The sequence below is a fragment of the Engraulis encrasicolus genome, chromosome 1 (assembly GCF_034702125.1).
Source record: "Engraulis encrasicolus isolate BLACKSEA-1 chromosome 1, IST_EnEncr_1.0, whole genome shotgun sequence".
NCBI classification, from domain to species: Eukaryota; Metazoa; Chordata; class Actinopteri; order Clupeiformes; family Engraulidae; genus Engraulis; species Engraulis encrasicolus.
The window spans coordinates 45,739,331-45,753,632 of NC_085857.1; the positions used below are offsets into that span (position 1 = coordinate 45,739,331).

The window sequence follows — 14,302 nt, forward strand, 5'->3', positions numbered from 1 at the left end:
GACTTTTTAACAAGAGCTGCTGAGTGCCTTTTCTAGTGGTTTTATAATGTTGTGGTGATTCTTTGTGTGTTTTAATGATGGACTGCTTCATATTTATTTCTTAGCTCTTATTTATTTATTATGCGTTTGTCTTACCTTGCTGTTATGTGTTTTGTGGATGGCCAGGTGGCATTCAATTTCCCCTTTGGCAATAAATCAAGTCGCTCTCTCTTTCTCTCATTACACTTAGCTGACACTTTCATCCAACCCAATTTGATCAGTGATTTCCAGGGTATTGGTTACAGTCCCTGGAGCAGTATAGGGTTAGGTGCCTTGCTCAAGGTCAGTAAGGAGTGGAGATTTTTTTTATTTAAAAAAAACATATTTTTAGGGGTTTTATGCCTTTATTTGTCATGTACTGTGTGTTGGGTTGTATAATGTATGTTTTCATGTTGGCTGTATCTACCCATCTATCTACCTATCTATCTAATTTGGTAGGACAGTGTGAGACTGTGACAGGAAGTGAGTGGGGGAGAGAGAGAGATTGGGACCTCAACCTGCAATTGAAGACCCAACACCAGTTGTTCTTTCTTGTCTTGAGGGTGCGAAGGAGAGGGCTCCTCCCTTCTCGTCCCCAGCGAAGACGTTCTACTATGACCTCCGCCAAGGAGGTTATGTTTTCGGTCACGTTGGTTTGTCTGTCTGTCTGTCTGATTGTCAGCAGGATAACTCAAAAAGTTATGAACGGATTTGGATGAAACTTTGTGGAGTTGCTGGAAATGACAAAAGGAACAAGTGATTACATTTTGGAGTGATCCAGATCTAGGATTTAAAAAAAAAAAAAGATTCTTCACCATTGGGCGAAATGTTAACATTCCAGTTTCTAACTCCACAAAAACAAGGCAGAAAAACTTGAAAAAAATTAGGGTGTGACATAGTTTAACGTTCTATCAAATAGCTTCCTTGGCGGAGGTCTACACTCTCTGAGTGCATTTCCAATTTGAAATATTTTAATGTTATGAACTGGTGGTGGTGAAATCCAATAAGTAAGTATTAAATCTTTCTCCGCTCACCTGTTCCTGGAGCTCTGCGAGCCTATTGGCCCTCTCGTGGTCCGAGTGGTCCTCCGACGTCTCCGACTCGGACTCCGACTCGGATTGGCTGAAGGATATGGGCGGGGGCGGGGCCTGCTGATGCTGTGACATCATGGTGGGGGCGGGCACTAGAGCAGGAAGTGCCATGGCCATAGGCTCGTCAGGCATCTTGGCGAAGCGCATCTCAAACACATCCTGCATGGAGAGATTATATTTTAGGAGTAGCACATGTCAGGGTGGTGCAACGACAAATGCCACTATTGTATGGATTAAATTTTTGTTTTTTGTTTTAGTGGATTATCTAAGAAGCCTATTCATTGCAGAACATGAATTCCCAATTACTAATTATTTTATGTATTACTAATTATTTTATGGGCATGTGGTTGTACCACCTGACGTCTGTGCCTGGGCCCACATACAGTACCTGTAGCTTGCGAGCCATAGCCACCACGTCGTGGTCTGGAGGGTTGTACTTGTAGCAGTTGGAGAACATCAGGCGAACGTCGGCGGCAAAGTCTTGAGCATCTGAATACTGCCAGCTGTCCAGCTTCACCTGGGGGAAAGCGCAACAACAACACAACTGAAACCTACAGTAGCTGCAACCAGAAATGGACTCTAACCAGAGATAACTTTTTCAGTCTCCCTCTCTCTCTTTTCAACCCTCATTCTCTTTTATTGTGAAGTCCCGGTGCATATGCATGTAAGACTAAGTAAGAGTGTGTGTGTGTTAGGGGTGGAACGGTTCACAAAATTCACGGTTCGGTTCATATCACGGTATCAAGGTCACGGTTTTCGGTTCTCTACGGTTCTTTTTTTCTTTTAGTTCATGATAAATGGTGCACTGGGAATATTAAACCATATTTATATAACTGCAATTATAAAGTGATGATGCGCCTTCCAAATGCCCTCTTTCAAGTGGCTAATAGAATCAGACTTATCACTAAATATCCTACATATGGTTTGTATAGGCTTATAATGTGAAAATGGTGTGATTTTAATTCTGTCATCCTCTGATTGGTCTTATATGCTAATGTATCAATCAGAGAGACTGGATAAGATACTCCTAGAATCTCTGCTTTACATATTTTTCTGGGCAGTACATGAATTGCGGTTTGCCACGGACTGCATTTCACGGTTCGGTATGGTGTGTGAATTGTACGGTTTCGGTTTTCGGTGCGGTTTGTACCATCCCTAGTGTGTGTGTGTGTGTGTGTGTGTGTGTGTGTGTGACAGTGTGTGTGTGTGTGTGTGTGTGTGTGTGTATACTCTGTGTTCATGTGTGTATATGTAACTGAGGTGTTCCCGTACAGTTCGCCCCTCTCGGGTAAGCAAACTTGCCACCTCCTAGTCAACGCATCCATTCGGAATGGGAGGCACAGTACGATACCGCTGAGCTTAAGGGCAGATCCAATAGCCCAACGCTACCGCACTGTAAGAGGCTTCGGGAGGGAGGTTTACTAACGTCCTACGCCAAACTCTGCTAGTTAGCCTCTGTTACGTATACTCTATGCTGATGATGTTGTGTGTGTATATATTATATATACATGTGCGTGTGTGTGTGTGTTACCTTGATGGTTCCCAGGTCCATGGGGTGTTTGATGATGTCGTGGTAGTCATGTAGTCCCAGGGCGTGGGCGTCTACGGGCTGGTAGAAGGGCCAGGCGTACAAGGCGTGCTTCTTAGCATGCATCTCGCGCACCACGCCACGGCAGTAGCGCAGCTGCCTGCTACGCCGGGGACTCACTACAACACACAAACACACAGAAACGCACGCAAAAAAATTACTCGTCTACCTCTGAAAACAGTTTGTCAGCAAATGAGGCATTAAATAAAAGGAATGTTGGAATCTACCAATGACATAACAAAAAACATTGACAAAATCCTACGCCAGAACACTTACTGTACATTACACATTGCGGCCTAGACAATGGCATAAGACGTCTGGACTTGGAGCGTTCCCAGTCAAATCAACAGTCTCACTGATGACAACACACGCACACCAGGCAGTTACGAAATTCCGAATGGAAAGAATTTCAATTCAAAATAATGCCATAATACGAACACTAGGTGGTGCCATTACCTTGAGTTTCTTTTAATTTAATCTACACCACCCATTGAAAGTACATAGAACACCACCACCTAGTGTCCGTATTATGGCATTACTTTGAATTGAAATTCTTTCCATTCGGAATTTCGTACAAGCCTGACGCACACGCGCGCGCACACACACACACACTTACGCTTGGTGGGCCGTGGTGTGTGCGGGTTGATGTTGATGCCCTGGCCTTGGGAGTCGGGGGCGTCCTGGCGCGTCTGCTTGGGCCGGCTGCTCTCGCGGCGCGGGGGGCGGGGCTCGGTGGCCGCGGGAGACGACTCGCTCAGCTGGTCGTTGGCCGTGGGGGTGGTGGTGTCAGCCTTGCGCTTCTGACTCTTCCTCTGCTGCTCAGGGGAGAGAGGGAGAGAGAGAGGGAGAGAGAGAGACAGAGGGGAGAGGGAGAGAGAGAGAGGGGGAGAGAGAGGGGAGCGGGAGAGAGAGAGAGAGAGAGAGAGAGAGAGAGAGAGAGAGAGAGAGAGAGAGAGAGAGAGAGAGAGAGAGAGAGAGAGAGAGAGAGAGAGAGAGAGGGGAGCGGGAGAGAGAGAGAGAGAGAGAGAGAGAGGTCATTATGTACAGGGGAAATGACAAAAGAAAGAGGGAGTACGTATGGACAGGGAATGATAGATAGAGAGAGAGGGAGGGAGTGAGAGGGGGAAGGAGAGATGGGGCAGAGTTGAGAGATGGAATGAAAGAAGGTGGATATGAAGTTTGTGTGTGTGAAAGAGAGAGAAAGAGTGTTTTGGGCTTTGGGTACAAAAACAAAGAGACACACAGACTCTCAACACTCGCTCTCCCTACCGCATAGACATACATGCGCACACACACACACACACACACTCGCTCCCTCTCCCCTTCTCTGAAACACAACCAACCACCCTTACTCGCTTTCTTTCTCTCCTTTAAACACAGCCACTATCCTCTCTCTCTCCCTCTCCCTCTCTCCTCTTCTTACCTTGGTTAGGGGTGCGGTGGGGGGCATGGCGGTGAGCAGCGGGGGGTTGACGGAGGTCAGGCCCTGCGTCAGGCACTCCAGCGCCCCCATCTGGTAGGCCGGCTCCAGGGCAGGCAGCATGGAGGGCCCCAGCGACGGAGCCATGCTGGACAGCATACCTGGGGAAAAATGAATCATCACATTTGTTATTCTAATATCCATTCCCATGATAATCGATCTCGAGTCCATGGATCCATATCTTTCTGGCTTCAATTGCCACTGAGCCCTGAGGAAGGTCAGTAGGCCGAAAGCTTGGCCTATTATTAAAAAGAACACGAAGGGGATTTAAGTGTGCAGACATTTTTCTTTCAATTTTACACAGTTTTTGTTTATGTTTGGCACCTTTTAATCGAGAGTGCGGTGTGATCCGGTTAAACACAATTGCCACCAGCAAAAAAATGTATTGTAAAGAAAAACAAAAAGATCTATAAGTCAGAATTGGAACGTAAGTAAGTAATACCACCAGCCATGCCTTATGCTTTTATTTTTATTTTATTTCATGTTATTTTATTTTATCATTTTTATCTTACTTTACTGCACAACACATTGAATTGCATTCATGTATGCGGTGCGCTATACAAATAAAATGGCCTTGCCTTGCCTAATAAAAGTTATTCAAGTAAACATTTATGAACTTGCCAAAAGAGAAATCTCGCGACTGCCAGAGTGAAAATAAATGATGTGAAATTACATTTCACAACACAAAATCTTTGAAGCAATGGTTAGAGAGTTGGATTTCAGATCACAGGATTGTAGGTTCAATCCTCACCCTTAACCAACCCCTTGCTCCCTCCATGGTTTAAGTGCCCTTTAGCGAGGCAGCTATCCTCACACTGCTACTGGGACTGTAACCAATACCCTGTAATAAGTCACTTTGGATAAAAGCGTCAGTTAGGTGCAACGTCATGTAATGTGCGTCGCTACCTGGGGGTCCCAGAGTGGGGGCCATGGTCGAGATGATGCCCGGGGGCCCCAGTGTGGGGGCCATGGTGGAGATCATGCCTGGGGGGCCGAGGTTGGGGGGCATGCTGGAGTGGTGGTTGGAGGAGGGCATGCTGGAGAGGTGGCTGGGGGGCCCCAGGGAGGGGGGCAGCAGGGGAGCAGGGGCCAACGTAGGGGCCATGGGTGGAGGGGCCTGCAGAGTGGGGGGCATGGAGGGACCCAGCGGCAACGCAGGGGGACCTGGGGGGAGAGAACAGGAGAGATGGAAGACAAGGTTAGTCAAAAGGTGACTGTGGTCCTGACAACAGTAGAATGTTTGGTGTGTTCTAGAATGCTGCTGATCCAAGTCCCTCCTCTTGGCCTGATTCTTAATTCATTAATTACACTGAATAAGTTGTCCTGACAACACTAGAATGTTTAGTTTGTTGCATGCTGCTGACCGGAGACCCTCTTGCGTCCGCAGATCTTAGTTTGTTAGTTGGAATACAACTGTAGTACAGTGTTATGACAACAGTAGAATGTTTGGTGTGTTCTAGAGTGCCGCTGCTGACCTGGGTCCCTCTTGCGGCTGCAGTTCTTGGTTTGTTACAGTTGTAGTATTGTAGTAACTGACTGCACTAGTGTTACAGTGTTATAGCAGTGTTATGACAACAGTACAATGTTTGGCGTATTCTAAAGCTCTGCTGCTGAAATGGGTCCCTGTTGCAGCAACAGTTCTTGGTTTGATTGTTAGAATACAACTGTAGTACAGTTATGACAACAGTAGAATGTTTGGTGAGTTCTAGAGTGCGGACGCTGACCTGGGTCCCTCTTGCGCCCGCGGTTCTGTTTGGCCACGGCGATCTCCACCTCCTCCTGGGGCATGTCGGAGATCTTCTGCAGGAAGGCCTTCTCCAGAGCCTCCGCCATCAGCACGATGTCGTCACCGGGCTACACACACACACACACACAGGAGCACACACACACACACACACACACACACACACACGCGCACACGCACACGCACACACGCACACGCACATGCACACAAGCACACGCACACACACGCACACGTGCACACAGGTTTAAAATACAAATTCTCTGTACGAGGAAGAGTATACAGTATTTGCAGGCCGACACTGATACTGAACCACTGGTGTGGGTCCATGTACATTTAATGCAATAAATCAAGGATGTAGGAGTATGTATCCCTGTGTGAATGTGTGGAGGAGAGAGAGAAAGAGAGGGGGAGAGAGAGAGAGAGAGAGAGAGAGAGAGAGAGAGAGAGAGAGAGAAATGGAGAGGGAGGGAGAGAGGGGGAGAGAGAGAGAGAGAGAGAGAGAGAGAGAGAAAGAGAGAGACACACAGACACAGAGACAGACAGACGGCAAGAAAGAGAGCATGTACCTTGTTGTAGATGTAGCAGTTGGTGAACATGGTGTTGAAGTCCTGTATGCACTCCTGGGCATTGTAGTAGTAGCCGTTCTCCAGCCTCTTCTTGATAGTACCCATGTCCATGGGGCTCTTGATGATCTTGTAGTAGTCCTGGAGACACAACACATACACCAAGACAAGACAAGGCATTTTAGTTATAGGATTTCATACAGTTCCAATGTAATGAAAATGAAAGTGAAAGCCCATTGGGAAACTCCAACTCCCATTGTCATTGTGACACAGCACTCCACAGCACACAAGTGAACACTGCACACTACGAAATTGCATGTATGCCTCACCCGTGCAAGGGGGCAGCCCTCAGTGGCGCCCCATGGGGAGCAATGCGGTGGGACGGTACCATGCTCAGGGTACCTCAGTCATGGAGGAGGATGGGGGAGAGCACTGGTTGATTACTCCCCCCACCAACCTGGCGGGTCGGGAGTCGAACCGGCAACCTCTGGGATGCAAGTCTGACGCCCTAACCGCTCAACCATGACTGCCCGCTAATCCATTCATGCCTAAAACAGCTGCAAAAACGCCTGCTGCTTGACAACTAAGCCATTGTTGGGGAAAAAGTGCTGTGTCAGCCTATAAAAACCTAAACATCTCAGCCTCTGAAAGATAAATAAATTGTACTTCAAAGCCAAGACTCTCATCTTGCATAAGAGTAAATTCATTCAGCTCTAACATACCACCACTGTTGATTTAAAAAATCTCAAATTTCATGTGCCTGGATGTTGAGTCATGCAGCTCCCGCCACTAGGGTCAATGTAGCGATACGCAGCATCCGGCATGAATAACCACCAGTAGCGGCCAACGCAAACAGAGCGACGAAAGTCATTATTTCTCTATGAAGGGTGTGCGATCCGCGCTACCAGAGCGAATTTGCCAGGGCCGAAGCTTCCTGAGCGACCAGAGCAAATTTTTATGATAAAAAGTCAGCTAATCTTATGGTAATGAGCTATGAGGCGGTTCGGCGAAAACCAATTGGAATGTTCATATCAACGAATGTCCCAGGCTGTCAAGTCAGAGCCGTAATGTGATTAGCTAAATCAAACGTGTCAATGCCGCGTCCAGAGCGAATACAGCGATTTCAAAGCGAAACTTCTTCTGCTACCTCTGCTTCCAGGCAGCGTAGTTCACTCTTGGTCTGAACGAGGCATAATGAATGTGCTTCACATACAAATGTAAGTCGCGTCAACTCATACGCAAGACAACATGTCACAACAAAACCAGGGTTTCCCCCAGGATTTTCTTGAAGGCACGGTGGCACGACCCCGCCAGCCAAGGAGACCCCCTGGGGGCCGGCCCCCAGGTTGGGAACCAATGATGTATCACAAAAAATGTGTTATAATAGTCAGTTGATCAGGCTACTGCCTATAGGACCCAAACTCTCTCCTTAATAATGTAACCAGAGATGCAAAGATCGTGCCACCCTTTCTGTAAAATATTTTTTCCCCAGGAGTGTAACCGTATCACATTTCCTGTAAATAACTGCATTCACACCTACAAAAACACACCAATAGCCTACTGCAGTAGGCCTAATAATAATGCAGTCATATGCTACTGCACTGAAACAGCAGGTTTCTTTATATTTAACAGTTTTAAGGAGGCCTACAAATGATGTTTAATGAAACAAAAAGGCACAAAATAAGATATGAATGAAAAATATGAATGGATAGGCTATTTGGATATTTTTAACATAGGCTAGCCTAAGCAAAATCACACCATAGCCAGTTATTTTAAGCCTACGTTTAAATGTTGCATGTTGACTGTGAAAATGTAGTATGTCTCTCATATTTCAGTGTTTTCAATGGTAGATGTTCAGCCCAAAAGCCCAATTCAATAGCTAGGCTACTGAAGCCTACAGTCCCTGTTGCCGCGGCGCTTCAAGGGTTAATTGAAAACGCATTTTGGATAACAGCGAGAGGGACGCCGAAAGTCAAAAACTAGACCGCTGGAAGGACGTGCAAGGATGCCGTTATTTTATGCGTTGTTTTATGTTAAATAAACAACAGATTTTGAGAGACACAGCATTTTGCTTTGTGCACGCCACGGACACAAGGGGGAATAATAGGATTTTTTGGATGACACGGGTCTGCACAGCAGAAGCTAGGCTATAACAGAATTACGCAGGACAGTCGGGACGCGTGAACATGCTTTACTGAACGGTTATTTTCAAAGATGATAAAGCATATGGACATTAATTTGTCATATCAAGACCCATATGTATTATGTAATTTAACGTAGCCTAAACGTTGAGGCACGCGGTTCTCCCCTTTTATTTTATAATAAATCAAGAGTATCATTGCTTAGCCACGCAGAGAGCTTAGGCTTATAACAACTTCGACATTTGGAACTATCCGAAGTGTGGTTAACAGTTCTCTCAGTCAGACTTAGATGATGTTTCTTAGCGCACGTAACTTGAACGGAACGTCACAGAACTTTACGCAGTAGCTCAATGACTAAAAAGCGGCATATTTCCTTTCCTTGATAGAAAATTCCTCCTGTTTTACATCAGGTCTTAAGTAAATGGAGGAAATCAAATAGGTCTAGTTCTTTGCTTTTAATTGTGAACTAGTTTTACTATGATGGCTTTTAGCAAACACAATAGGCTACTTTTGGACATAACTCATGCCGTCGCATGCCACCCAAGGTGCCATTTCCGACCCTCTATAGCGCTGAGATATCGCTGAAATCTAACGCAGAGCTCACAGAGATGACTAAAAAGTAAAAACCGTCAAAAATCCACGAAAAAGTGTCAAGTGTGGCAGAAGGGATAGCTTACTGACATTGATCTGTCTTAATTGTACAAATAAATACAGACAGGACGCCGTTACTCTGTAAGCGGTCCTAAATCATAGCGCCGTAGCCCAATGCAAGTTTGCGCTTGCTAGAAACCTGACAGGTCTCCGAATTTTTCCGAGGGGTGGTGGGGCATAACGAAGGCGTGGCGGCCCGCCACTGTGAATTGAATGTAGCGGAAACCCTGAACACATCACACACATTGAACAGGCAGTCCATTTCAAACCATATTTCCGTTTCAAAGACAGTGTAGTAGAAGAGAGCCTCACCGGAATGTTGAGCTTCTCGGCGTCTACGGGTGCCTGGAAGGGCCATGCGAACTGGTGCTTCCACAGCGTCTTGTGCACCACTTTCAGCAGGTACTGCAGCTGGTTGGTCTGCCTGGGGGGGCGGGACGGGTGGCTGGTCTCCAGCACCGGCATGGGGATTGGACACTTGCGGGGCTCCAGGCCGTCCCCCATGCTGCCGATTGGCCGAGCTGGGAGAGGGGTGGGCGGGGCAAAGAGGAGGAGGTGGTGGCGGTGGCGGTGGTGGTGGGGAGTCAGCAGGGGAGGAGCTTGAGGAGGCTGGAGTGAGCAGCCAGAGGTGGAGCAGTCATCCTCCTCACTGCAGAGGAGAAGAGGAGAGGAGAAGAGAGGATGGGGAGGAGGAGTAGGGGAGGGGGAGAAGAGGAGAGCAGAGAGGGAAGGCGAGGAAGAGGAGAGGAGAAGAGAGGAGAGGATGGGGAGTAGGAGTAGGGGAGGGGGAGAAGAGGAGAGCGGAGAGGTGAGGAGGAGAGGGAAGGTGAGGAAGAGGAGAGGAGAAGGAGGAGGGGAAAATGAGGAGGAGAGAAGGGGGACAAGGAAGGAGGAGAGAAGGGGGAAGAGTTGAGAATAGGAGGAGCGGAGAAGAGGAGGAGGAGAGAACAGGCGAAGAGAAGAGGAGGAGTAGAGCGAAGGAGGAGAAAAAGAAGGAAGAGAAAAGGATGCAGGGAGGAGGAAAGCGTTGGAGGAGGAGGTGAAGAAAAAAGAAGATGGACGAGCAGGAGCAATATGAGGAGGAAGAGGAGGGAATAAAAAGGGAGGAAGAGGAGGGAAGGAAAGAGGACGAGGAGGAGGAAGAGAAAGGTGATAGAGAGGATGAGAAGAATGAGGGAGTGAATGATGAGGATGAGAGAAAGGGGAGGAGAAAGAAGCGGCAAAGAGGAAGAATAGAAAGAAGTGATGAAGATCATAACAAAATAACTATCAGATAATTTTTTCAAGTTCTATTTTAAGTAGGGTTGCACAATTATGGAAAAGTGAAAATCAATTGAAAATTGATACATGAAAATGATAATCAAACAAATTACTATTTACGGGATGAGCAAAATAAATCTGAATTGTAATAATTATGTAAAAGGCAATAGCATGAAACTTAGCTGGACAGATTTCTGGCCAGAAACACTAGCCTGTCAGTATGTCCTGGCTTCAAGGACGCTTGCCACGATTAAATCCCAAATGAAATCACAATTTCGAGATCACGATTTAAATCAGGATTTTCGATTGTTTTTATTAATTGTGCATCCCTAATTCTAAGCTTAAGTGTCCTGCATTTTATAAAATAACATTCTCCATGTCAATAAAATCATATAATATCACTACAGGCTTTTAATTCTCAAGACAATACACACACCATCTCTCACGAGTCAGACCAGTGAGTCAACTTAAGACACACAAGTTACAGTTCACAAGTTCCAAAACATAACATCAATGGAGAAGCTATTAGGAGTGTGACAGGGCATTATAGTGGGAACAACTGTGCACTTTGGAAACTGTGTTTGCATGTGTGGGTGCCTGACGGTGTAAAAGGTATCAACAACACTGGTGGTGTGACAGATGACAATTGCGGGTAAAACAAGTCTGACAAGTCTGGCTTCGCTCTCTATATATTCATACTGTATGTGCCACGCGCTCACGCTCACGCACGCGCACACACACACACACACACACACACACACACACACACGCACACGCACACACGCACACGCACACGCACACACACACAGAATGAAACAGGAACCACCAGCATGATGTGTCCAACAACGTCACGACCAGTCATCTCTATTTCCCTTCCTATCTGCTGCACAGACAGACAGACAGATACTCAATAACACAGCATGTCAGGTGAATATCTAAACAAGCTTTTCACACCGCTGTCCAGGATGAACTTTGACTGATACTGATACTGATATTGGCGTGTCTATGCATGGACCGCGCGTGTGTGTGTGTGTGTGTGTGTGTGTGTGTGTGTGTGTGTGTGTGTGTGTGTGTGTGTGTGTGTGTGTCTGTGTGTGTGTGTGTGTGTACGTTTTCATCTGTTAATGTGTAGTGGGTATTGTGTGTGTGTGCGTGTGCGTGTGTGTGTGTGTGTGTGTGTGTGTGTGTGTGTGCGTGCGTGCGTGCGTGCGTGCGTGCGAGCGAGTGTGTGTCAGAGAGGGACAAATTATGTGAGACCATTACCTTTGCACAGAGACAGAATGTTTAGTAATTTCCTCTAACAGAGAGTCCAACTTCTGAAAGTCAAGGAACGTGCTGGTCTCGGAACGCATGTCGCAAGCACAAGGGGGTAAAGGTGTGACCAGAGAATACACGAGTAAGCGGGGAACGAAAAAATAAAGAAGAGATTGAGATTGAGATAGAGAGGGACACAAAAAGAAAGAGAGCGAGTAGGGGGTTAGGCTTCTGGCAATCCCGTTGGACAGAGGAGAACCTTAACGTCAACTGGGAGAGGGAAGAGAGACAGTATAACCGCTAGACTGCCCACTCCCCATCACCATCCACGGATATCGGCAGAGTCCCAGAGAAACTCCAGAAACCCACACACACACGCACGCACACACACACACTCCAGTCCAGACTTTGGGAAACTCCACATAGAATCCACACACACGCAGGCACGCACGCCTTTTAGGACGGGGAATCCATAGTAAAAAAAAAAAATCCAAAAATCCACACACTCTTCAGGGGAACCCGCACAGAATCCACACAGACGCTTTTGGAGATCTCTGCTGGTCACACTGGTCCCAGAGCAAAGCCAAGTCAAGCCAAACGGATGGTAAGCTTAACTACACTGAACAGAGAGCCAAGCCAATTACGAATAATGGCAGCCACAAAACAACTGTCTGCAACAGACTCCCTCAAAAATATTCACCATACAGTACGAAGAGAAATGCGATCTCCAGCATTCAATGAGTCCATTTGGAGGTTGATAAATGACAGTTGTGCAAGGACCTCGGACTTTAAAAGGAGGTGAATACGCGTATTTAAGCCATGTCTGGAAGAGGACTGATGAAAACACTCTGTGAAGGCATCAAATCCACAGGATCAAACTAGGAAGTGTTAGGAAAACTGAAAAAAAGCCGCAAGTGAAAATGAAACACGATAAACTAAAAAGAAAAAGTCCTTGAAACTGAAACCAGTCAACAAATGATCTTGAAAGTTGAAAAAGTGAAAACCTAGTGGCTCCAATTCCTAATAAGAATCCCAGTTGTCAAAAACATAAAACACGCAAAGCCGAAAGTGGAGAAGGAACAGGAAACAAACTAAAAAAATATCCTGACCTTTCCTAAAATGAAAATAGTAAACAAATGATCTCGAAAGACAAGCAAAGAGCTAGTGGTTGTGAATTGCGATGCATAGGAAGAATCCCAGAACCCCAAGAGGATAATCCAGAGCTGCCTTGTGTGCTGTGCTGTGGGGAATGATGTTCCTCTATTAAAGGCGGCGACCATCCATTAATTCTCCTCGTTCACCCACTCTCGCGTTGCTCCTCCACACCGTTCCACCGTCTTTGACAAACCAGGAATACCATAAAAGTTGACTACCAAAAAAATCAAACTTCAGGGGAAGAGTAGAGATTAGCAAAGCGACAAAACAAGATCAGCAAAGCCACAAAACCTATGAGGGAAAGAGCTGGTCAGCAACAGAGGAGGGGAGGGTGTATCTGTGAGCCCTTTCAGGAGGCAGCTGCCTCTCACGGCCCAACTTCCTCAAATGCACGACTTAAAAATACCCAGTCATACACGCGCACGCATCATCTCTCTCTCGCCACCCTTTATTTCGATTCCCATCAGTAGCTGGAACTGCCACTGGGTTTCTGCCACTGTCTCTCTCTTAAAACACACAGACACACACAGAGACGCACACACACAAAGCTTTTTCTTCCTCAAATGCTAGACAGACTTCCAGGTAGTTCAGCCCCCCTCTAGCTACCTTTGCTTCCTTGACTTACTCATTCATTCACAAATGGACACACACGCGCACACACACACACACACACACACACACACACACACACACACACACACACACACACACACACACACACACCATTAGATCACAATGACCAACAATCTTTCAAGTTCCACCGAATGGGTGTTACATCACAGGAATATTGGGCAACACATTTGAAATAGACAATATTAGAGTCAGAGAAAGACAGACAGCAAGAGGGCAGCCATGGCTCAATGGTTATAGTGCTGGCTTTTAGATCAGGGGGTTGCAGGTTCAAATCCTACCCTTACCAGCATCTTCATCCATGGCTGAAGAGCCCTTGAGCAAGGCACCTAACTAGGGATGCACCGATACTGATACTGGTATCGGTATCGGCACCCGATACTGCTCATTGTACTCGTACTCGTACTCGTCAAGCACTTGCCGATACCAGGAACGATACTGCTATTACACAAAACAATGCAAAATCTTGTGACGTTCTGTGGACTTGAAAGCAGCATGGAAAAAAGTGCCACCTCATACCTTTACTAACATTTAAATCTACATGGAAATGGCCAATACAAATATCACAGGTGGAAAAAAACAAGGCCATGCATTTATTTTCTTTGTATTTTGGTGGTAAAGGTATCGGTATTGGTACTCGGTATCGGCAAGTAACCCTATATTGTGCCAGGGACTGTAACCAATACCCTGTACTTTAATAACTGAGTCGCTTTGGATAAAAGTGTCA

The 14,302-nt window shown here is 46.4% G+C and overlaps 1 protein-coding gene across 5 annotated transcripts in view; it reads right to left on the bottom strand.

The window, feature by feature from the left end:
- The window catches only part of LOC134452709 (bromodomain-containing protein 4-like), a 33,623-nt gene that overhangs the window by 13,591 nt on the left and 5,730 nt on the right, over positions 1-14,302 (bottom strand). For 2 of the 5 annotated variants that reach the window (XM_063203250.1, XM_063203241.1), the window contains exons 2-11: positions 9,589-9,925; positions 6,488-6,625; positions 5,902-6,031; positions 5,084-5,341; positions 4,121-4,278; positions 3,314-3,512; positions 2,641-2,816; positions 1,498-1,626; positions 1,053-1,268; positions 537-752 (exon numbers count right to left, since the gene is read on the bottom strand). In XM_063203250.1, coding sequence (XP_063059320.1) covers positions 537-752; positions 1,053-1,268; positions 1,498-1,626; positions 2,641-2,816; positions 3,314-3,512; positions 4,121-4,278; positions 5,084-5,341; positions 5,902-6,031; positions 6,488-6,625; positions 9,589-9,780 — 1,812 coding nt within the window. In that variant the 5' untranslated portion in view covers positions 9,781-9,925. Of the gene's footprint in view, positions 1-536; positions 753-1,052; positions 1,269-1,497; positions 1,627-2,640; positions 2,817-3,313; positions 3,513-4,120; positions 4,279-5,083; positions 5,342-5,652; positions 5,663-5,901; positions 6,032-6,487; positions 6,626-9,588; positions 9,926-14,302 lie in introns of those variants that run through there. The other 3 variants (XM_063203272.1, XM_063203258.1, XM_063203267.1) reach the window with 2 other exon arrangements.